The 23,853-nt window shown below is 40.9% G+C and overlaps 3 protein-coding genes across 6 annotated transcripts in view; all 3 read left to right on the top strand.

Moving 5' to 3' along the window:
• The window catches only part of LOC123775024 (platelet-derived growth factor receptor alpha), a 48,440-nt gene extending 37,405 nt beyond the window's left edge, over positions 1-11,035 (top strand). Inside the window, exon 25 of the mRNA XM_069319390.1 lies at positions 9,987-11,035. Coding sequence (XP_069175491.1) covers positions 9,987-10,050 — 64 coding nt within the window. The 3' untranslated portion in view covers positions 10,051-11,035. The remainder of the gene's footprint in view (positions 1-9,986) is intronic.
• LOC138359662 (serine-aspartate repeat-containing protein I-like) lies at positions 10,091-17,707 on the top strand. Its single transcript, XM_069319078.1, has 3 exons — positions 10,091-10,195; positions 13,605-14,520; positions 17,676-17,707. Exons 1-3 carry the CDS (start codon positions 10,091-10,093, stop codon positions 17,705-17,707), a joined length of 1,053 nt encoding a protein of 350 aa, XP_069175179.1.
• LOC123775022 (vascular endothelial growth factor receptor 1) overlaps positions 15,181-23,853 on the top strand; it is a 122,418-nt gene continuing 113,745 nt past the window's right edge. For all 4 annotated transcript variants that reach the window (XM_045769771.2, XM_045769772.2, XM_069319379.1 and 1 more), the window contains exon 1: positions 15,181-15,636. The gene's annotated coding sequence lies outside the window, so the exon portion shown is untranslated. The remainder of the gene's footprint in view (positions 15,637-23,853) is intronic.

Raw genomic sequence — 23,853 nt, 5'->3', positions numbered from 1 at the left:
TTTTGGAGCTTACAGTCCCCAAGTGGGCATTTGAAGGCATAGACGACGTTAGTCTCTTTTAAAGCGTTCTGTTTTGTGTCTGAAGAGTTTCTCATGAGAAGGCTGGCCGTTTTTCTGGTTTTATAGTAAATCGTCAGTTGTATCCTCTGACTTTTGTCTGTAGGGATAACGTTTCTATTAACAATATCTTTCAGGACCCTTTCTTCCGTTTTATGAGCTGTGGAAAAGAAGTTCCTGTAAAATAGTCTAATAGGGGGTATAGGTGTTGTGTTAGTTGTCTCTTCAGAGGTTGCATGGCTTTTCACTTTCCTTCTTATGATGTCTTCGATGAAACCATTGGAGAAGCCGTTATTGACTAGGACCTGCCTTACCCTACAGAGTTCTTCGTCGACTTGCTTCCATTCTGAGCTGTGGCTGAGAGCACGGTCGACATATGCGTTAACAACACTCCTCTTGTACCTGTCAGGGCAGTCGCTGTTGGCATTTAGGCACATTCCTATGTTTGTTTCCTTAGTGTAGACTGCAGTGTGGAAACCTCCGCCCTTTTCCATGACTGTTACATCTAGAAATACCCATTGTTTGTGTTCTGTCTTGTGTTGATACTTTTAATACCCTATTAATATCCCCTCTTGTTCTGTCTTGTGTTAATGCCACATCACCCCTCCCACCTCACTCAAATGTAGATATAAAATCAGAGATACGTAAGTTCTAATCAGTTGTGTTTTTGTGAACTAAAGTCTTTGAAAATGTAATAAGTTTTACGAAACGCGCCCGTGTCGCGTCAGACTAGAAATAAAAATGAATTTTGGAGAATTGATTTTTGATCTACCTCCAACAGTGAAGCGTAATGTACGAAGAATTGAGAAAATTCGTGTTAGAATTATTAATCTTACTTTTTCGGTCATATTTAATAATATATGTCTACAGGAAAGACTGCTACCAAAATATACTAATATATATATATATATATATATATATATATATATATATATATATATATATATATATATATATATATATATATATTAGTATATATATATATATATATATATATATATATATATATATATATATATATATATATATATATATATATATATATATATGCGAACAAGCCTGAATGGTCCCCAGGACTATATGCGAATGAAAACTCACACCCCAGAAGTGACTCGAACCCATACTCCCAGAAGCAACGCAACTGGTAACTACAGGGCGCCTTAATCCGCTTGACCATCACGGCCGTCAAAAGGAAGTGATAGCCGAGGCTATTTGAGCCACTTCCCCGACGGCAACTCGGATGGTAATCTTGGGCATAGCATTTCACCAAATCACCTCATTCTTTGGGGCACACGTGAGGAACACAAATGCGAACAAGCCTGAATGGTCCCCAGGACTATATGCGAATGAAAACTCACACCCCAGAAGTGACTCGAACCCATACTCCCAGAAGCAACGCAACTGGTAACTACAGGGCGCCTTAATCCGCTTGACCATCACGGCCGTCAAAAGGAAGTGATAGCCGAGGCTATTTGAGCCACTTCCCCGACGGCAACTCGGATGGTAATCTTGGGCATAGCATTTCACCAAATCACCTCATTCTTTGGGGCACACGTGAGGAACACAAATGCGAACAAGCCTGAATGGTCCCCAGAACTATATGCGAATGAAATGGCTCAAATAGCCTCGGCTATCACTTCCTTTTGACGGCCGTGATGGTCAAGCGGATTAAGGCGCCCTGTAGTTACCAGTTGCGTTGCTTCTGGGAGTATGGGTTCGAGTCACTTCTGGGGTGTGAGTTTTCATTCGCATATAGTCCTGGGGACCATTCAGGCTTGTTCGCATTTGTGTTCCTCACGTGTGCCCCAAAGAATGAGGTGATTTGGTGAAATGCTATGCCCAAGATTACCATCCGAGTTGCCGTCGGGGAAGTGGCTCAAATAGCCTCGGCTATCACTTCCTTTTGACGGTCGTGATGGTCAAGCGGATTAAGGCGCCCTGTAGTTACCAGTTGCGTTGCTTCTGGGAGTATGGGTTCGAGTCACTTCTGGGGTGTGAGTTTTCATTCGCATATAGTCCTGGGGACCATTCAGGCTTGTTCGCATTTGTGTTCCTCACGTGTGCCCCAAAGAATGAGGTGATTTGGTGAAATGCTATGCCCAAGATTACCATCCGAGTTGCCGTCGGGGAAGTGGCTCAAATAGCCTCGGCTATCACTTCCTTTTGACGGCCGTGATGGTCAAGCGGATTAAGGCGCCCTGTAGTTACCAGTTGCGTTGCTTCTGGGAGTATGGGTTCGAGTCACTTCTGGGGTGTGAGTTTTCATTCGCATATAGTCCTGGGGACCATTCAGGCTTGTTCGCATTTGTGTTCCTCACGTGTGCCCCAAAGAATGAGGTGATTTGGTGAAATGCTATGCCCAAGATTACCATCCGAGTTGCCGTCGGGGAAGTGGCTCAAATAGCCTCGGCTATCACTTCCTTTTGACGGCCGTGATGGTCAAGCGGATTAAGGCGCCCTGTAGTTACCAGTTGCGTTGCTTCTGGGAGTATGGGTTCGAGTCACTTCTGGGGTGTGAGTTTTCATTCGCATATAGTCCTGGGGACCATTCAGGCTTGTTCGCATTTGTGTTCCTCACGTGTGCCCCAAAGAATGAGGTGATTTGGTGAAATGCTATGCCCAAGATTACCATCCGAGTTGCCATCGGGGAAGTGGCTCAAATAGCCTCGGCTATCACTTCCTTTTGACGGCCGTGATGGTCAAGCGGATTAAGGCGCCCTGTAGTTACCAGTTGCGTTGCTTCTGGGAGTATGGGTTCGAGTCACTTCTGGGGTGTGAGTTTTTATTCATATATATATATATATATATATATATATATATATATATATATATATATATATATATATATATATATATATATATATATGCGGAAAATCCACAGAGAAATATGAAATGAGGTGAACGTTTCGGCTTTGTTAAAGCCTTTGTCAACAAAAGACTGATATATATATATATATATAAAAGCTTATAAAAGCTATATATATATATATATATATATATATATATATATTATTAAATATGACCGAAAAAGTAAGATTAATAATTCTAACACGAATTTTCTCAATCTTTCGTACATTACGCTTCACTGTTGGAGGTAAATCAAAAATTAATTCTCCAAAATTCATTTTTATTTCTAGTCTGACGCGACACGGGCGCGTTTCGTAAAACTTATTACATTTTCAAAGACTTTAGTTCACAAATATATATATATATATATATATATATATATATATATATATATATATATATATATATATATATATATATATATATATATAATATGCCTGTGTCACTCATGCCCGTGTCACCTCCTGGGTGGCTTAATCTTCATCAATCAATCTTTGCAAATCTAAAGAAAAATTGAATAAAATGGCTGTGCAAACAGTTTCTCGAACAAAATACATTGCAATTGTTAAAAGATACACACACATAAAATCTCTTTACCTAAAGAACATTCAGCGCTAATAATTGTATAATCTGTGTTAATTAACATTATGACAATGTCTACGCACAATACTGCTCCTGTGACTAATGCGTCATTAATGAGCTGTAATTTTCCATGTCAACTTTCCCAACCAAGAGATGTACAACCATTCATAAATACACTCTTTGATTTGTTTGAATTCATAAAGGTGTGAGAGTCGATGACAACAGTGGTGCCAGATTGGGCTACAAATAGCGAATTGGGCTACTTTTGAGAGCCCCGCGCTCCCAAATTTTTAATTTCGCTACTTGCTACTTTTTGGCCTAATTTAAAAGCAAGATATACTAATTTGGGCTATTAATGTTAAGAATGTACGATTGCGAGTTACATGAAAGTAACTAAGCTATAAATAATTGTAATTAATAATAATTGTAAATATTAATTAATACTAAATAATATTATTTAATAAATTAGTCCCAATTCAATGCAGAGTTTTCTTCCAAGCACAGAAACTTGTAAATAAAAATACAAGATAATAGATAGATCGATAAATAAATAGACAACTTTCAAATATTGCACCAAGTAATGGCGAGAGGAAAAAACTAGACAGTATACATTACATTTGAAATTAATAATGGATGAATGGTAATAAATTGGTGTATGTTTGTATGTATACCAGACAAAGTCCATTTAATGGCAGAATTGAGCCATTTTGTGTAAAAACTTTTATATCTCATATTATTAATTATAACAGTAATCGAAAAAAGTCATAGTTTGTATATACAAGAGATGAAACAGAGAGCCATGAGCTAGAGCGATGTGCTGAGTCCATAAGGAGGCCGAGCTTCCAGAAATATCTTCCTGTGATTGGCTGTTGCGGGGAATACCAACACTCTTTTTATGAATAAAATTTTAACTAAAAAATAGGTCCTTGTGCACAACAACAAGGTTGTTGTGAAAAAGAACAACAATTTCTGTTTTGCACCTGACAGAAATCTCCATCTAACTGAATAATTTACTGGAATAAGAGGACAGAGCAGTGTATCATTATTTGTGTCAAGGCAACCCCCAATAATAACGTCACAAGTTACGTAGCCAACCCATGTTTCTGTAACACCTGTTACATCCTGCAGTATTTAATTATCACTATAATAATACTTTTAAATACTTAACATTTCACTTTTTAGGTAGATTAAAGTTGAAGCAGAATGTCATAAGCAAGGATGGTGTGCTGAATAAAGATGATTTATTAAGTGGATGGAGCCTTTAGCTGATCCCTTCCTGTGATTGGCTGTTGTGTGAATGTCAACAAAGAATATCTACCAATGATATGCCATTTATTATGCACACCATACCATCTTGGGGCGGAGCTTGGAACCTCCTACCCGAGCACAACAACCCACCTTATGGGTTGCTGTTCGGCTATTTATAGTGCGTTGGAAAAAATAGAGATGGCGTTAGTTGTATTTTGTAGGGTAATTTGTTATAAGTGTAATTTGATGTCAACACATGGCGTAAGCTGTATCTTATGGCCACTGTTGACCTGCCATTTGAAATTGAAATTGAAATTGAAATAAGTTTATTGAGGTAAAATACACACAAAGGGATGAAGTAGCTCAAGCTATTCTCACCCCATTCAGTACAACGTGTTAATATATACATAGCCACACATCACAAATAAACATATTGCCAAACATTCTGAGAGGTAAACATATACATTTCCTCCTTCACAAGGAGTATGTTATCAGACGTACACACAAATACTTTTATGACCTAGGTATACTGTATAGACAATTTGCAAGAGACATGCAGATAATTCAACAAAATATTACAATCTTGGTGCAAAATTCTTATATCTCTCAAGAATATCATCAACCTTTCCGTTGTGACACATCCAGGCTATTTGTTCAGGAACAGTCCTTATCTCAGTGTGTCTATATACATTAATCAACGGACAATCAAGAACATAATGGGCCAGGGTGTGAGACCTTAACATACCACATAGTTTACACCTCGTGTCATTATCATGAACATCTAACCCATATTCCCAGTAATATTTGTACCCAAGCCTGAGCCGCATGTACACAGAGTCACTCCAAGCATTTCTCCTTTTACCATAAGTGAAATGGGTGTTTTGACTCACATGTAGTGTTGCATGGTTTGACTACTCTCATACATTATCTCTCTCCTCTCCACTCCCGCCTGTGCCTGAATATTTCTGATTTTGCTTCTTATTTGTCTCATTGTGAATTCACATTCAATGTCAACTTGTGGTTTTGATGTGGCACGTTTGGCCAAGTCATCCGCCACCTCGTTGAGCACTATTCCAACATGAGATGGAATCCACATGAATTTCACACTATAACCTTTCAGCTGTATCTCAGTTATTCTTCTCTTACAGTCCTCAACTATAGACATGAAGACTGGGTTTCGACTGTTTAAGGACTCCAGTGCTCCTCGGCTATCGACAAATACAAAAACATTTTTGTCGTCATGACGTACTTCCTCCAAACACGCCAGAATGGCCTGCAGTTCAGCTTGTGTGGATGATATATAATTACTAAGCCGGAGTTCAATTATCCTGTCCACAGTCCCAAACTCCGTATAATCCCTTATTAGGACACCACACCCGGCCCTGCCATCCTTCGCCACCGACCCGTCGCAATATGCATGTAAACTGTTGCCTCTTGGTAACCGAGATATCATGCTTCCATACAAACACCGTAATTGTCCCGGTTCATGAATCTTTTTCGCCTTGAGGGGTACAATTTCGACGTCTATTTTCTGTACTTTCCAGGGAGCAGACATATTACACTGTCGAGAGGGTTTACAGCAGTCAAGTACGTCGTATTCCCTGAGGTCATGAGCTAATCCCCTCGTGTAGCGTGTCTCCCTCAGTTTCCTGGAAGTGTGTACGTCACTCAAGCAGGTCTGAACGCTCTCAAACAGCTTATCCCCTCCTTTTCTCCGCATGAAACGAATAGATACTCTAGTGTTAATGTCACGGACTCTATCACACACACTCTGTAAATTTAATTCCATTCTCATTATTTCAATCATTGCATTTCTTTGACATCCAAGAATAATCCTCATAGCCTCGTTCTGTATCAGCTCTATTTTTTTAATTCTGCCTTGGCCTGTGTAAGACAATACGGGTGCTGCGTAGTCTATCAGGGATCGAACAGTGCTTATGTATAACATCCGCAAGATAGGTACCCCAACACCTTTACCAGAAAAAGCCAGTGCTTTTAGAGGATGCAGACGGGCTTTACATAAGGTGCTGATATGATTTATTTCAGCATTTTTACTCTCACATGTGTATCCAACATACATGCCCAGATACTTGTACTTCTGAACACGGCTCAGTTCCACACCATTTAGAGTAAGTGTTATATTTCTTCGTTTCCTATACTCGTATTTGGTTTTATCTGCATTTATAACTAAGCCTAACTTGTGACAGGTTGTACCAAGTATGTTAAGAGCAGTTTGAATTTTGTTCCCAGAAGTGCCTTGTACCATCTTGGGGCGGAGCTTGGAACCTCCTACCCGAGCACAACAACCCGCCTTATGGGTTGCTGTTCGGCTATTTATAGTGCGTTGGAAAAAAAAGAGATGGCGCTAGTTGTATTTTGCAGGGTAATTTGTTATAAGTGTAATTTGATGTCAACAGATGGCGTAAGCTGTATCTTATGGCCACTATTGACCTGCCAGTTGATAGTGTTCTCGTCTGCCCACAGATGGCATCAGCTGTGTTATTATTACTTCCGAATTCCCTTTAAACACTGATCTACGAATCCCTTGGCTTATAATAAGGTTTTTATACCATTTATGATAAGTATTAGATAACTGGAGTTCCGCAATTACTTTTATTTATCAACTGTTCAGGATATCATCATATAACGTCTGGTTAGGACGTACTGCTCTCGATTGATGAAGATTAAGCCACCCAAGAGGTGGCACGGGCATGAATAGCCCGTAAATACTGCTCTCGTAATATTATTCAGGGGGGTGGGGGAACTGTCAAGTGAAAGCGCCAAGCCATTACTACTATATAGCACTCGGAAGGGATCAGGATACGGATTTGAGATGGAACGGGGGAAAGGAATGGTGCCCAATCTCTTGGGCGGTCGGGGATTGAACGCGGACCTGTAGGAAACGAGACCATCGCTCTATCGTCCAGCCCAAGTGGATAAGCGTAATATTATTAAAACAACAATTTATGCATATAATAACAGCAGTTCACGCTAAAAATACTTGGATATATTGAAATTTGGTAGTGAATTCCAATCTAGGAATCTCCTATGACTAAACTGTACATTTTAATCATTTTTATGTACTTACTACTTATTATTAAATTATTAAGTACTTACTATAATAATTAAATAAATTATTAAGTACTTACTATAATAATTAAATAAATTATTTTTTTTATATTTAAATTAAATGACAAAATAATAGGTAATAATAAATCATTGTGTAGGGGGACAGGCAGCCAGTGTGTATATACATGTTAGGCTTATACCAAGGTCCCACAAAGGTGCCAAAAAGGTGCCAAATTAAAGACTGGGAGCTGCCGGGGCGGGCCCAAGGGCTGCTGGCGGCCCTGGCCAGGCTGAACTTCCGCGCCCTTATAATCACCATTGTTTAATAATCTTCACAGGGAGAAACAACTGTAAATATAGGAATAGTTTATTACAACATACACAGTAAAGAAAACAGCTCAGAAACTAAGGAAATAAAGCTGCCGAAAAAACATTAAAGTCCACTCTTCAAGTTCAAGTATGTTTATTGAGACAATGAAAAAATACATCTCAAAGGGATAGAGTAGCTTAGGCTATTTCTACCCCCCCCCCCCCCTTTACTTCAAGTCCCTCAAGGGGCGCGCAAATTCAGTGAGTACAAATACACAAATCACAATACAAGAATACAATTAGGTCGACAAACAGCATTGTTTAAAAATAACAGACATGGGCTGACAATATAGGGGTAAGGTAGGTTACAGGGAATTTATTAGGTAGTGCTTAATTTTTATCTTAAACTGGTTGAGAGAGGTACAGTCTTTAACATGATATATATATATATATATATATATATATATATATATATATATATATATATATATATATATATATATATATATATATATATGTATATATATATATATATATATATATATATATATATATATATATATATATATATATATGTCGTACCTAGTAGCCAGAACGCACTTTTTTGCCTACTATGCAAGGCCCGATTTGCCTAATAAGCCAAGTTTTCATGAATTAATTGTTTTTCGACGACCTAACCTACCTAACCTAACCTAACCTAACTTTTTCGGCTACCTAACCTAACCTAACCTATAAAGATAGGTTAGGTTAGGTTAGGTAGGGTTGGTTAGGTTCGGTCATATATCTACGTTAATTTTAACTAAAATAAAAAAAAATTTACCTCATATATAATGAAATGGGTAGCTTTATCTTTTCATAAGAAAAAAATTAGAGAAAATATATTAATTCAGGAAAACTTGGCTTATTAGGCAAATTTGGCCTTGCATAGTAGGCTGACAAGTGCGTTCTGGCTACTAGGTACGACATATATATATATATATATATATATATATATATATATATATGTCGTACCTAATAGCCAGAACGCACTTCTCAGCCTACTATGCAAGGCCCGATTTGCCTAATAAGCCAACTTTTCCTGAATTAATATATTTTCTCTAATTTTTTTCTTATGAAATGATAAAGCTACCCATTTCATTATGTATGAGGTCAATATTTTTTTATTGCAGTTAAAATTAACGAAGATATATGACCGAACCTAACCAACCCTACCTAACCTAACCTAACCTATCTTTATAGGTTAGGTTAGGTTAGGTAGCTGAAAACGTTAGGTTAGGTTAGGTAGTCGAAAAACAATTAATTCATGAAAACTTGGCTTATTAGGCAAATCGGGCCTTGCATAGTAGGCATAGAAGTGAGTTCTGGCTACTAAGTACGACATATATATATATATATAATATATATATATATACACAGTATATATATGTGTGTGTGTGTATGTGCAGAAATAATATTAATAAAACAATTAACATCGTGTAGTGTACTCTATATATCAAAATATATTACTTTGAAACCCATATCATTCACTAAAAAAAATTGGGCTACTCTTATTACAAGTTCGCTACTTTTAGGCCGTCAGCTCGCTACTTTCAGCAATTTAGATCTGGCAACCCTGGATGAGAATTGCCACAGCATTATACGTGTACAAACTTGTACATTGTGTACACTCCAACCATAGCAGCTACCATAGGCATTTGTTTACATTGTTTACAGTCTTATCATCATCAATTATGTTTTCATTGTTAACAGGGCGGGTTGGTCTTGTGCACCTTGTGCTCCCGTGGCTGGGCTTCTGTGCACTTTGGCGATGGTGTAGGATGCAACACGATACGTTGTGTCTCGAAATCAATTAAATACTTTCTTACATCTTGCAGATTCACTTTTGATAAAGATGAATTGGAAGCCTCGTCAGCGAAGAATGATGTGCTCAACGTTTGATCAGCCACGTTAAGAACCTTTGGGTCTGGCAAGCAACTTGATGGGTGACTACATGAATATATCATCGTCCAACGAGTTTAAAGGTTGTGTTATTGGAAGTATTCCCAAGCACGAACCACTGACCAACAATGCACCAAACGCAGCTGTAATTTGATGGGAGAAAGTAATTATGCTTTTTCCTTGTCCGACTAAACACACCATATTGTAAGCAAGAGACCTGATGTATGGAACTCTGGACTGGTCGGTATAACGAAGGTCTCGCTTACTGCAGGTCGGCGTTTTTTCCCTCAATGGTTCAAGTGGTCGGACACTGTTCTTTCCGCCCCATCCTAAGCTTCTTCGTCTTCATTTCCCAGCTCCTTGTCCTCATATTCCGGTTCCTTGTCTTCATATCCCAGCTCCTTGTCCTCATATTCCCGTTCCTTGCCTTCATTTCCCAGTTCCTTGTCCTCATATCCTTTGCAAGTGTTATATAGTCATTCTGGCTTGGCGCTTTCCCGTCACAATGCCCTTATCTAATGAAGTAACGAATTGTTAAACCTACATTTTTCTTCAAAGTAAAACAAAAGGCACACAATGCCCTCACTATCGTACATTATGGAGGACATAATGTCCATAAATATTTCCTCGTGTTACGGAAACTAAGTTGTTAATGTGTCCGAGAGCACAAGGGGTATATACATTTACCGGTGTATATTACACTGTGAGTTCTGTGTCCAGAACTGGTTGGTCGGTATAAGTTATTGTGGTATTGTTACCAAGCCTGGCCGCGGTTGCTAGCTAGTTGCTTGAAGTCCAATACCCAAACCAAACCCAGGAAGCCTCGTACCTGTAACTCCACTTGTAGTCATTACGTGGATGTGAATTGTAAGTACCTGCCTACTACATGTTATGTACAACATATTGTCTAGTCTAAATTACTACATATGTAGTTCAATGTACTGTACTTGTTAAACCTTCAATGCATAAATCAATTACTTATCAATAATAATTTGTTTATAATTGACTGTTCGCCGTGTAACTTGCTTATCATTACAAACTTAATAATATATATCTCAATCTCTTAGATTATTAATTTGTTTAAGATTGTTTAACTTGTAACCTGTAAGTCGCTACAAGCTGACAGTGCGCACCTTGGCTACTGTGTTAGTGTTAAGACTTGCCCAAAACCCTTCTCGTGTTAGTGGCCTTGTCAGAATGTACCACTGAATTATAATATTATTTATATATATATATATATATATATATATATATATATATATATATATATATATGTTTCATTGAATATGACCGCATATTCTGTATTTATTATTTTCTGGTTTAGGGCTTCTATCCCTCTAACTATTTTCTTAGCATCAGGGCTTAATTGAAATAGGAGTTCTCCAAAACTCATTTTCGTACTTTTAAGGTGAAGAAAAGAAGTGATTTACTATAGAGTGTATTACACTTATTTGTATAATTTGCACGACGTTTCGAACCTCCATGGTTCATTCTCAAGTGAACAGATCTTACAATACTAGTTGATTTTATACCCGCATTAGGTCAGGTGATAATACAATGAAGGTGAAAACATGGGGGGATACATAGGGGATAAATGTGAGGTGAAACATAGAGGCTGCAGAAGGCTTATTGGCCCATACGAGGCATCTCCTATCTAAACACAAAGATTAATCCAGTGTAATTGGCCTGTTATGTTGGACATTGTCTTCTGTGTTGGCATCGATATGTTCTTGTCTTGTCCTTACTCTCATGGTGGGTAGAGTAAATAGTTCCGTGATTTGGGTGTTCATGGTAGGTCGCTCTATTCTTATGTGAATTGCCTCAAGAATTTGTAATCTTCTTGAATCTTGGGTTTTGTCTATTATGCAAGTATTCTTGTTCAACATTTCTCTTGTTAGAGTAATGTCATGGGCTTGTCTCATGTGATTCCTAGGAATCATACAAATTATACAAATAAGTGTAATACACTCTATAGTAAATCACTTCTTTTCTTCACCTTAAAAGTACGAAAATGAGTTTTGGAGAACTCCTATTTCAATTAAGCCCTGATGCTAAGAAAATAGTTAGAGGGATAGAAGCCCTAAACCAGAAAATAATAAATACAGAATATGCGGTCATATTCAATGAAACATGTTTGAAAGAAAACCTGCTGCCAGTATACACCAATATATATATATATATATATATATATATATATATATATATATATATATATATATATATATATATATATATATATATATATATATATATATATATATGCAATTGACGATCACTAAACACTGATCATTTGTATGCGGAAAATCCACAGATATTTCGCACAGAGAATCCAGAGACTCCACAGATTCTGTGGATTTTCCGCATATATATATATATATATATATATATATATATATATATATATATATATATATATATATATATATATATATATATATATATATATGTCGTACCTAGTAGCCAGAACTCACTTCTCAGCCTAATATGCAAGGCCTGATTTGCCTAATAAGCCTAGTTTTCATGAATTAATGTTTTTTCGACAACCTAACCTACCTAACCTAACCTAACCTAACGTTTTCGGCTACCTAACCTAACCTAACCTATAAAGATAGGTTAGGTTAGGTTAGGTAGGGTTGGTTAGGTTCGGTCATATATCTACGTTAATTTTAACTCCAATAAAAAAAAATTGATCTCATACATAATGAAATGGGTAGCTTTATCATTTCATAAGAAAAAAATTAGAGAAAATATATTAATTCAGTAAAACTAGGCTTATTAGGCAAATCGGGCCTCGCATAGTAGGCTGAGAAGTGAGTTCTGGCTACTAGGTACGACATATATATATATATATATATATATATATATATATATATATATATATATATATATATATATATATATATATATATATATATATATATATATATATATGCATAACAGGAAGGGGTTGGTAGGATAAAAGAACATAGAAACAGTATTGAAGGGGACCTAAAAATTCCCTCTAATGCGTTCTGTGTGCTTTTCTCCGAGGCTAAGGGTCCCCTTCTTCCAGCCCAGAGGTGGTATATATGTATAATCCATTGTACAGTATTTGGAAATTTTTAAATAAATCAATAAAATAAAATGCTGTCTGCTCCTGATTACATATAACCCAAAGGTATGTGAGACAGACCAGAAACTGTGCCGAGACAGACCCAGACGGTCCAGGAACTGTGCTGAGACAGACCCAGACGGTCCAGGAACTGTTGAGACAGACTCAGACGGTCCAGGGACTGTCTCATCAGTGTAGCCACCACAACACAAGACCTGGAGAGTGTAGCCAACACAACACAAGATCTGGAGAGTGTAGCCAACACAACACAAGACCTGGAGAGTGTAGCCAACACAACACAAGACCTGGAGAGTGTAGCCAACGCAACACAAGACCTGGAGAGTGTAGCCAACACAAGACCTGGAGAGTGTAGCCAACGCAACACAAGACCTGGAGAGTGTAGCCAACACAACACAAGACCTGGAGAGTGTAGCCAACGCAACACAAGACCTGGAGAGTGTAGCCAACACAAGACCTGGAGAGTGTAGCCAACGCAACACAAGACCTGGAGAGTGTAGCCAACGCAACACAAGACCTGGAGAGTGTAGCCAACGCAACACAAGACCTGGAGAGTGTAGCCAACGCAACACAAGACTTGGACAGTGTAGCCAACGCAACACAAGACCTGGAGAGTGTAGCCAACGCAACACAAGACCTGGAGAGTGTAGCCAACGCAACACAAGACCTGGAGAGTGTAGCCAATGCAACACAAGACCTGGAGAGTGTAGCCAACGCAACACAAGACCTGGAGAGTGTAGCCAACGCAACACAAGACATGGAGAGTGTAGCCAACGCAACACAAGACCTGGAGAGTGTAGCCAACGCAACACAAGACCTGGAGAGTGTAGCCAACGCAACACAAGACCTGGAGAGTGTAGCCAACGCAACACAAGACCTGGAGAGTGTAGCCAACGCAACACAAGACCTGGAGAGTGTAGCCAACGCAACACAAGACCTGGAGAGTGTAGCCAACGCAACACAAGACCTGGAGAGTGTAGCCAACGCAACACAAGACCTGGAGAGTGTAGCCAACGCAACACAAGACCTGGAGAGTGTAGCCAACGCAACACAAGACCTGGAGAGTGTAGCCAACGCAACACAAGACCTGGAGAGTGTAGCCAACGCAACACAAGACCTGGAGAGTGTAGCCAACGCAACACAAGACCTGGAGAGTGTAGCCAACGCAACACAAGACCTGGAGAGTGTAGCCAACGCAACACAAGACCTGGAGAGTGTAGCCAACGCAACACAAGACCTGGAGAGTGTAGCCAACGCAACACAAGACCTGGAGAGTGTAGCCAACGCAACACAAGACCTGGAGAGTGTAGCCAACACAACACAAGACCTGGAGAGTGTACCCATTATGCTATTCAACACAAGTAGGTACTGGGAGACCTTGCTCAGCACAACCCTGACATACTAATCCTTAATTAAGTAACATATATTGGTTATACAGCTTGATGTTTCTCGGGTTTCTACGTGCCAACACGAGTCGTAGCTCATGAGGTAAGTAGCAGCTACATCATACATTTGTACGTAGGTAATAGTGAGATAGATAGCCATGTTATCATAAGTCTCAGGTACTCGACGGTATTTGCCAGATGCGTCTGGGTGAAAGTACAAGTTGTGGTGTAGCCCTGACGCCCAGTTTATAGTTTGTTGTGTATTTGTTCTCATGGATAGTTGAACTGATAGCGTCATACAGTCATGATACTGTATTTTAATCAATGTGGCGATTGTCTTGAAGGTTAATTACAGCAAATTCATACTCGATGACATGCCCGAGGTTGTGTGGAGGCCGTTGGCAACTCGCCCCATAATACCACATTGTCATATGAATGAAGGAGTACAACGCCGAGCTTATTAATATAAACAATGTTTCTCTACTATCACCTGTAGGGGCCAGTTATTGGAGGGAAAAGAAGCTAATAATTTATGAAATATGAGACCGGGGATAGCTTGGAATATTACAAAGAAGGTAACATAAAAGACGGAGTTGGAGATCCAGTGGGCGGGTGCAGAGGCCTGGTCCATCAAGACGGCTTTCAGTATGTGTGTGTTTGTGACGGTGTGAGGTCAGTTCCTGCTCCTGCTCAGGTCTTCCTCAGTGACTCACGTCAAGGTGCGCCTCCCTGACTCATCTCATTCACCAGGAAGGCTTCCCTGGCCGCTATATGTCTACAGACAACATACACAAAAGTTAAGCATGATGCCCCATCAATAGTGACCACAAGTTTTCTCCCTTTTATAACAATAATTTTTGATGAATGAATGCACATATTTGCTAAGGAAGATTTTATTTGTGTATTAAAACCAGGAGCACAAATATACTAGTGGTGGAAATGTATTGTAGTGAGTGGTGACCTAGAGTGGTGACCTACAGTGGTGACCTACAGTGGTGACCAAAAGAGAAGTGAACACTGCTCCGTACGCGCGGTGAGCAGTGTGGAAAACGTGTCGTACCGCTCTGCCAGCTCCAGCGGACACCCCACATGGTTAGTGCCAGTCTTGAGCAGTGTATAATATATACAATATATATATACAATAATAATAATTGTCTATTTTATATAAAATACGTGTGGCCGGTATTATAGTTGAAATTGTCAACCTGTCTGTACAGACATTTTAATTACTGTAGCAAGGTAATAATATGTCAGCCCCTACCTGGCTGACATATTATGCTTGACAGGGAACCCCTACCTGGCTGACATATTATGCTTGACAGGGAACCCCTACCTGGCTGGCATTATGCTCAACAGGGAACCCCTACCTGGCTGACATATTATGCTTGACAGGGAACCCCTACCTGGCTGACATATTATGCTTGACAGGGAACCCCTACCTGGCTGGCATTATGCTCAACAGGGAACCCCTACCTGGCTGGCATTATGCTCAACAGGGAACCCCTACCTGGCTGACATATTATGCTTGACAGGGAACCCCTACCTGGCTGACATATTATGCTTGACAGGGAACCCCTACCTGGCTGGCATTATGCTCAACAGGGAACCCCTACCTGGCTGACATATTATGCTTGACAGGGAACCCCTACCTAGCTGACATATTATGCTTGACAGGGAACCCCTACCTGGCTGGCATTATGCTCAACAGGGAACCCCTACCTGGCTGACATATTATGCTTGACAGGGAACCCCTACCTGGCTGACATATTATGCTTGACAGGGAACCCCTACCTGGCTGACATATTATGCTTGACAGGGAACCCCTACCTGGCTGGCATTATGCTCAACAGGGAACCCCTACCTGGCTGACATATTATGCTTGACAGGGAACCCCTACCTAGCTGACATATTATGCTTGACAGGGAACCCCTACCTGGCTGGCATTATGCTCAACAGGGAACCCCTACCTGGCTGACATATTATGCTTGACAGGGAACCCCTACCTGGCTGACATATTATGCTTGACAGGGAACCCCTACCTGGCTGGCATTATGCTCAACAGGGAACCCCTACCTGGCTGACATATTATGCTTGACAGGGAACCCCTACCTGGCTGGCATTATGCTCAACAGGGAACCCCTACCTGGCTGACATATTATGCTTGACAGGGAACCCCTACCTGGCTGACATATTATGCTTGACAGGGAACCCCTACCTGGCTGACATATTATGCTTGACAGGGAACCCCTACCTGGCTGACATATTATGCTTGACAGGGAACCCCTACCTGGCTGACATATTATGCTTGACAGGGAACCCCTACCTGGCTGACATATTATGCTTGACAGGGAACCCCTACCTGACTGACTCATATTAGGCTTGATATGGAACCCCGTTTATAAATCATTGGTGCTTTTGTTGACCTGTATAGGTATTGTATTTATGTAGGAGTGTTTTAGATATGATATATACACTTGTATGTAATTTTAATTTGCATGTAATTCAATATTTCCAACGTGTCATGGAAAATTATTGTACCTGGAGTTACTAATGCACAAAATACGTAGTGTTGCACCTAAAAAAAAAAAAGTCTTGGTTTTGTCCTAAAATGTGTAGACAGTCCTTCAGTGATGGCAATAGTCAAATTAGCTTTTCCAAAGCCTAGTACAGCACATTATGTACTAAATTAGCTCTATGATTGTGTACGTTAGGCCTAGGATTTTTTTTTAGGACAAAGAGAGGTTAGCTTTATTGCTTCTGTTTTTGTTATGATTTTGAGAATTACAATTGAGCAAAATATGAGCTTTTCGTGGCTAATTTGCTCATATTTCGACATTTCGTAATAATCATTTCGTCTCTTAATTCTTGAATTCATATTTGTTCCATTGGGTAAACAGTGAGAACAGTCATCATAATTAAATGCTCTGAACCTCAATTTTACCAACTTCTTTAAGACACCGAAAAAGTGTTGTTAGTGACAGCATGTGATGACTCATTCAGCGGCGGTGAGTCACGAAAGTGACTAAATACGAAAGTGACGAAATCAACTAAGAACATGCCAAGACTTTATTCTGGGTGGCTATAGTGGTTACTGTTCTATGTGACTATTATAATTGTTGTTGTTGTTTTAGATTTAGCTACTCACAACGAAGTGACCATGTAGCACGGGCTATGGTGAGCCCGTAATATGATTACCGTTCAGAGAGCGAGATAGTTTTTGTCTAATAAGGGAAAGTGTTATCAGTTACAAGATTTATCGCTTAAAAGACTGTACGTCCAGCGACCTGTGATGTTAGTGGCCGATGTTACGCTCATTCAAGAGGCTATTTTAGGAAGTAGTGCGCAGCATTGTTAGGTCAAGTTATTGTATAGTTTATAACAACTTGGTGTCTGGCAGCGCTGCCCATGACGTCACTTTTTATTTGCATTCCCTTCAGAGCTTCTTCATAGATAATGCCTGATCTCATCCTTGGGACGTGCGTTCAGCGCCACCTCATGTTTGGGACATGCACACAGCCCGACCTCATGGCTGGGACATGAACACAACAAGACCTCATGAATGGGACACAACAAGACCTCATGAATGGGTCACAACAAGACCTCATGTTTAGTACGATCGTAAAGCCCAACCTCATGTTCAAAACATGCGTATGGCCTGATTTCATGTTGGGGTAGATGAGGGCAGGCGGTACACATGTTGGTATACATCACACGATACAATCCTAACCAGTTTTCTGTTAGTGTTCGGTGACACTAAGTGGAAGTGCGGGTGGAAGTTTAAGTAGAATCTCTCGATTTTAATTTTTTTACTTTTGATCGTACGTGTGGCACCCCAGCAGGCACTCAGCCCGAGAGTGAAGTAGAGATAAGAGTGTCAAACGTGTCTGGTGTCACAACCACTACATGGCACGGTTACGCAAGTACCCCGAGCAGTGTATGCCCATGCTATGTATTGACATCATTCACGACACCCCTTTTGAAGTTCCCATAACCAATTCCTCCAATAAACGCCCAAATATCATTATAAATTAAATGCGAAACGCGACACCAAGATCTTTAAATGCCAGCAATGGCGTCCCCGCCGTTCTTGCTTTTTCCCAAGACTAATTATTCTTTTCCTGTTGCTCAAAGGGGTTTTTGGTACTGTTTCCTGGGAGGCGTTGAAGATACAGCCACAAGTATTAAAGTGTTGACTTCTGACGCAGCATAGGACGCTGTGTTCGCAAGGAGGAGCCTTGATAGGCTAGACTATGCATAACTTCACACGGTACCAGCCGCGGCCCACAGACTGCTAATTCTGCCACAAATAGCCTGGGCACATCGGCGTAAACCTGAAAAATAACTGTGTACCTGCATGTTGTTTGGTATTTCTCTGCATCGCGGCTAGCAAAATGTTGTTTGTGGAGTAGCAAGTGTTACAACGTGTACAGGGAGGGAAGGGGTGATGGAGTTCTAGGGTGTGCCTGTTCCATCACCTCCCAGACGTCACTTCGCTGGAGGAGAGAGAGGGGGAGGGGGGAGGGGAGGGAGGTACACATGTGGTGCACGGTAAATAGTGCTGGTGAGAGCGTGGAGGGGGGCCACTGTGGGTTACCAGGTCGTGTCACTCCAGAGTGCAACAAGTGAATAATACCTGAATCATTCTACACCAGGACCGCCTCACACCCTGCCACTATCCCCCAGGCTGCCTGTGTGTGTGCACGATCTCATCTTAACTATTACGGCATGTTTTATCTTTTCTTAAGTTCTAATTCTTTGTTGTACCTGGCCTTGATGTTATATAGATGGAGGTGGCTTCCACGGCTTCTTTCAGTGCAGTCCGCTTGTTGACCAGCCCGTTCTGGCGACCAGTCCCAAAGTCAAAAAAGTATCCTACTAAAGTTCGAAACTCTGCCCGTGTTAGTGGCTATGCAGTAATGTACGAACACCGATATTATGTACTCTCACAACCCGATGTGCCTTCTTGTCTATAAATAAATAAAATAAAATAAATAAAATAAATAAAGTGCCTTATCCTAACCAACCAGAGGACCCACGAACAGAAAACGGGACAGTACGTCAATTTCGCCAGCCGCTGCCATTTTCTAGTACGACAGTTTTGGCCCTCTTGTAAAATATGCTAAAACACCATTGATTCAAGGGGCGAGAATTTGTTTTTAGCATTTCCTCGGTATATCTGCATTTACAGCTTCCGCCTGCCATTTTGCTCATTGCTGTCTCATTTTATAGAGGCTGTTCTTCTCCACCGTGTCCATTCTCAGAATTTTGCATGTCGTGATCATATCCCTCCACGTAGGTTGTGAGACTGAGTTCCTTTAACTTATACACGTATCTTAATCATCTTCGTTTAAGCACTAATCTTGTTGCAAACCTGTGTTCTTTATTTCAATTTTCGATTAGTTGATCGTGGGAGGTGCGAACGCCGTGCCGACGCTGCATATTCTAGTATTGGTCACACAGGACGTGTACACTAGTGTAAACTAGTGTAGACTAGTGTAGACTTGTGATGCCTGCCTACCGTGGCATCTACTGGTGTCTTCATGCTAAATAGAAATACCAAACTGAGATTAGGCCTTTACCAGCTGATAACATTTCGCCTGTAATATGCCTTGATAAAGCACTTAGGCCTCTTTGCGAAATGTTCAACCATGGTCTGTGATAAGTGAAGCTGCTTTATATAACAAGTAGAGGTCTGCCCGAAACGCTGCGCGTACTAGTGGCTGTACAAGAATGTAAACACACTCTCATAACCCCAGTGTACCTTCTTGTATATACAGTATATAAATAAATATAGACCAGTAGGAGCTGCATCGTATGGACCAATAGGAGCTGCCTCGTATGGACCAATAGGAGCTGCATCGTATGGACCAATAGGAGCTGCATCGTATGAACCAATAGGAGCTGCCTCGTATGGACCAATAGGAGCTGCCTCGTATGGACCAATAGGAGCTGCATCGTATGAACCAATAGGAGCTGCCTCGTATGGACCAATAGGAGCTGCCTCGTATGGACCAATAGGAGCTGCCTCGTATGGACCAATAGGAGCTGCATCGTATGGACCAATAGGAGCTACCTCGTACGGACCAATAGGCCTTCTGCATTTGCTTTTACTTTTGTGTTCTTATATGAACCTCAAGATCTTTTTCTCTAAGTCTAGGAGGGTTCGTCTCCTACTTGGTACCTTGTGTCCGACATCCACTTCTCTGCACCCAGCTTCATGCCCTTGCCCGTGCTTCAGTTGAACTCTTGTAGCCACTTCTTGGATTACTCCTTTAACCGTTTGTGTTTGAACTGAGCTGTATTCGGTTGCATGCTGAGCTTCAGCCCCTGGGCCCCATCTTTCAGTTGTTTATCACATATGGCAATGACTCCTGACTTCCTTTCCTCTTCACATCTAGAGCCTACGTTCGAACCACCAACTGACTCGGTCGTACCTTTGGTGCATGTGTAATTACCTAAGTGTAATTACCTAAGTGTAGTTACAGGATGAGAGCTACGCTCGTGGTGTCCCGTCTTCCCAGCACTCTTTGTCATATAACGCTTAATGCGCGCGCGTGTGTGTGTGTGTGTGTGTGTGTGTGTGTGTGTGTGTGTGTGTGTGTGTGTGTGTGTGTGTGTGTGTGTGTGTGTGTGTGTGTGTGTGCGCGCGCGCGCCCGCTTGAGGAAGGGTTATGATTCTTTTTAAGTGAACCCAGCTGTGGATGAGCGTAGACGTCCTTCATCCTGCTTATCTTGGATCACGTAAACTATTGGTGGTGGTGAAGGTGTTAGTGAGTATTCGTGTCTAGGCGAAGCTAATCACTCACCATCTTGATCACTAGTAACGAGAAGCCTAATCTCCATGTTCCATCTGAAATATTACGCCATCAGCTTTGTGCTGACAATGAAATATATATTATCCACATTACGACATTATATGACTATGTAAATTGGATATATTTAATGTACATTGGCTATATTAAATGTACACTAAGTTATACTCTACGCTAAGATAAGGTGCCGCAAAATTATACACATTTTCAGTTATCTCAATAACATTTTCCAGGTATTTTTGTCTGTTTTTGCGTAGTTAAATTTGTATATGTGGGTTTGATGCTCAATTATTTCTTTCTATATATATATATATATTGAACATCGTAATACTTTACGTCTTATTGATCGTCCTAATATTCTGTCGTTTTATTGGACATTCTAATATTCTTACGTCTTATTGAAGATACTAATATGTTGCCCCTTAAAAGTTTAATATTATCAGCATAGATTAGTGATAAGAGGCTTTAGGTGTGGAGGGAGCCCCCCCCCCCCCCTGGACACACAGGTGATGTAGGCTCAGAGATTAATTACCCTTCAACAGTCCATTTCTTGTGCGTTCGGCCAATAGTTGCTGTATATACTATCATTTTTTAAGGATGGGCTTGGACACTATGGATGGCCGCCTTCAGGTAAAGGTGTTGAAAACTGCGCATGATTGTGCGGGAGCTGGTGCCCTCCTCCACCCTGGGGGCAGGTAGGTAAACGATATGGAAGAATAGTGTAATTATAGTCGCCTCTCACACGCTCTCCGCCTGCCTCGGTAATTACCTAAGTGTACTTACACCATGAGACGAGCGTGGTGCGTGTGCGTGCGTGTGTACTCGCTTAATTGTGCTTGCGGGAGTTTAGTTTTGGCTCTTTGGTCCCGCCTCTCAGCTGTCAAGCAACTGGGGGTATAGATTTTTTAGCCTACTGCGCTCTATCAAATCTACATTTGAAACTGTGTATGGAGTCGGCCTCCACAGACTCCATACACATGCTCCGTGTGTGTGTGTGTGTGTGTGTGTGTGTGTGTGTGTGTGTGTGTGTGTGTGTGTGTGTGTGTGTGTGTGTGTGTGTGTGTGTGTGTGTGTGTGCGTGTGTGCATGTATGTATGTATGTATGTATGTATGTATGTATGTATGTATGTATGTATGTATGTATGTATGTATGTATGTATGTATGTACTCACCTAATTGTACTCACCTAATTGTGCTTGCGGGGGTTGAGCTCCGGCTCTTTGGTCCCGCCTCTCAACCGTCAATCAACTGGTGTACAGATTTCTGAGCCTATTGGGCTCTATCATATCTACATTTGAAACTGTGTATGGAGTCAGCCTCCACCACATCACTTCCTAATGCATTCCATTTACTAACTACTCTGACACTGAAAAAGTTCTTTCTAACGTCTCTGTGGCTCATTTGGGTACTCAGCTTCCACCTGTGTCCCCTTGTTCGCGTCCCACCAGTGTTGAATAGTTCATCCTTGTTTACCCGGTCGATTCCCCTGAGGATTTTGTAGGTTGTGATCATGTCCCCCCTTACTCTTCTGTCTTCCAGTGTCGTGAGGTGCATTTCCCGCAGCCTTTCCTCATAACTCATGCCTCTTAGTTCTGGGACTAGTCTAGTAGCATACCTTTGGACTTTTTCCAGCTTCGTCTTGTGCTTGACAAGGTACGGGCTCCATGCTGGGGCCGCATACTCCAGGATTGGTCTTACATATGTGGTGTACAAGATTCTGAATGATTCCTTACACAGGTTCCTGAACGCCGTTCTGATGTTAGCCAGCCTCGCATATGCCGCAGACGTTATTCTCTTTATGTGGGCTTCAGGAGACAGGTTTGGTGTGATATCAACTCCTAGATCTTTCTCTCTGTCTGTTTCATTAAGTACTTCATCTCCTATTCTGTATCCTGTGCCTGGCCTCCTGTTTCCACTGCCTAGTTTCATTACTTTGCATTTACTCGGGTATGTATGTATGTATGTATGTATGTATGTATGTATGTATGTATGTATGTATGTATGTATTCACTCGCCTAGTTGTGCTTTCAGGGTCGATCATCTGCTCTGAAACCCCGCCCTTTGACCATCAAAAATTTAATGAAGTCACTTCACTCGTTTTCCATATATTTACATTTAATGTGTATCCAATTGGCTCGGACAACTTGCTCATCTATTCCTTCCCAATTATTTACGACTCTTAGACTGGAAAAAGTTATTTCTATCTTGACGCCTGACAGCTGGGTGGACAGCGCTTCGGATTCGTAGTTCTGAGGTTCCGGGTTCGATCCCCGGTGGAGGCGGAGACAAATGAGCAAAAAGGTTTCATCCTGATGCCCCTTTTACCTAGCAGCAAATAGGTACCTGGGAGTTAGACAGCTGCTTACGGGCTGCTTCCTAAGGGTGTGTAACAAAAAGGAGGCCTGGTCGAGGACCGGGCCGCAGGGACGCTATTCCCCGAAATCACCTCAAGATAACCAAGAGATCATCCCGGTGGCACCTGTGTTTCCAGTTTCCA

The sequence above is a fragment of the Procambarus clarkii genome, chromosome 92 (genome assembly GCF_040958095.1).
Source record: "Procambarus clarkii isolate CNS0578487 chromosome 92, FALCON_Pclarkii_2.0, whole genome shotgun sequence".
In the NCBI taxonomy this organism is placed as follows: Eukaryota; Metazoa; Arthropoda; class Malacostraca; order Decapoda; family Cambaridae; genus Procambarus; species Procambarus clarkii.
This window is presented reverse-complemented; position numbering and strand designations above follow the sequence as displayed.

Bases quoted from the DNA above. Each gene is read 5' to 3' on its own strand.
- LOC138359662 (XM_069319078.1), top strand. From the start codon at position 10,091: ATGGGTGACTACATGAATATATCATCGTCCAACGAGTTTAAAGGTTGT. The intron at 10,196-13,604 runs GTAATTTGATGG...TGGAGAGTGTAG, and splicing joins ACAATGCACCAAACGCAGCT to CCAACACAAGACCTGGAGAG. The intron at 14,521-17,675 runs GTAGGTACTGGG...TTGTTGTTTTAG, and splicing joins CATTATGCTATTCAACACAA to ATTTAGCTACTCACAACGAA.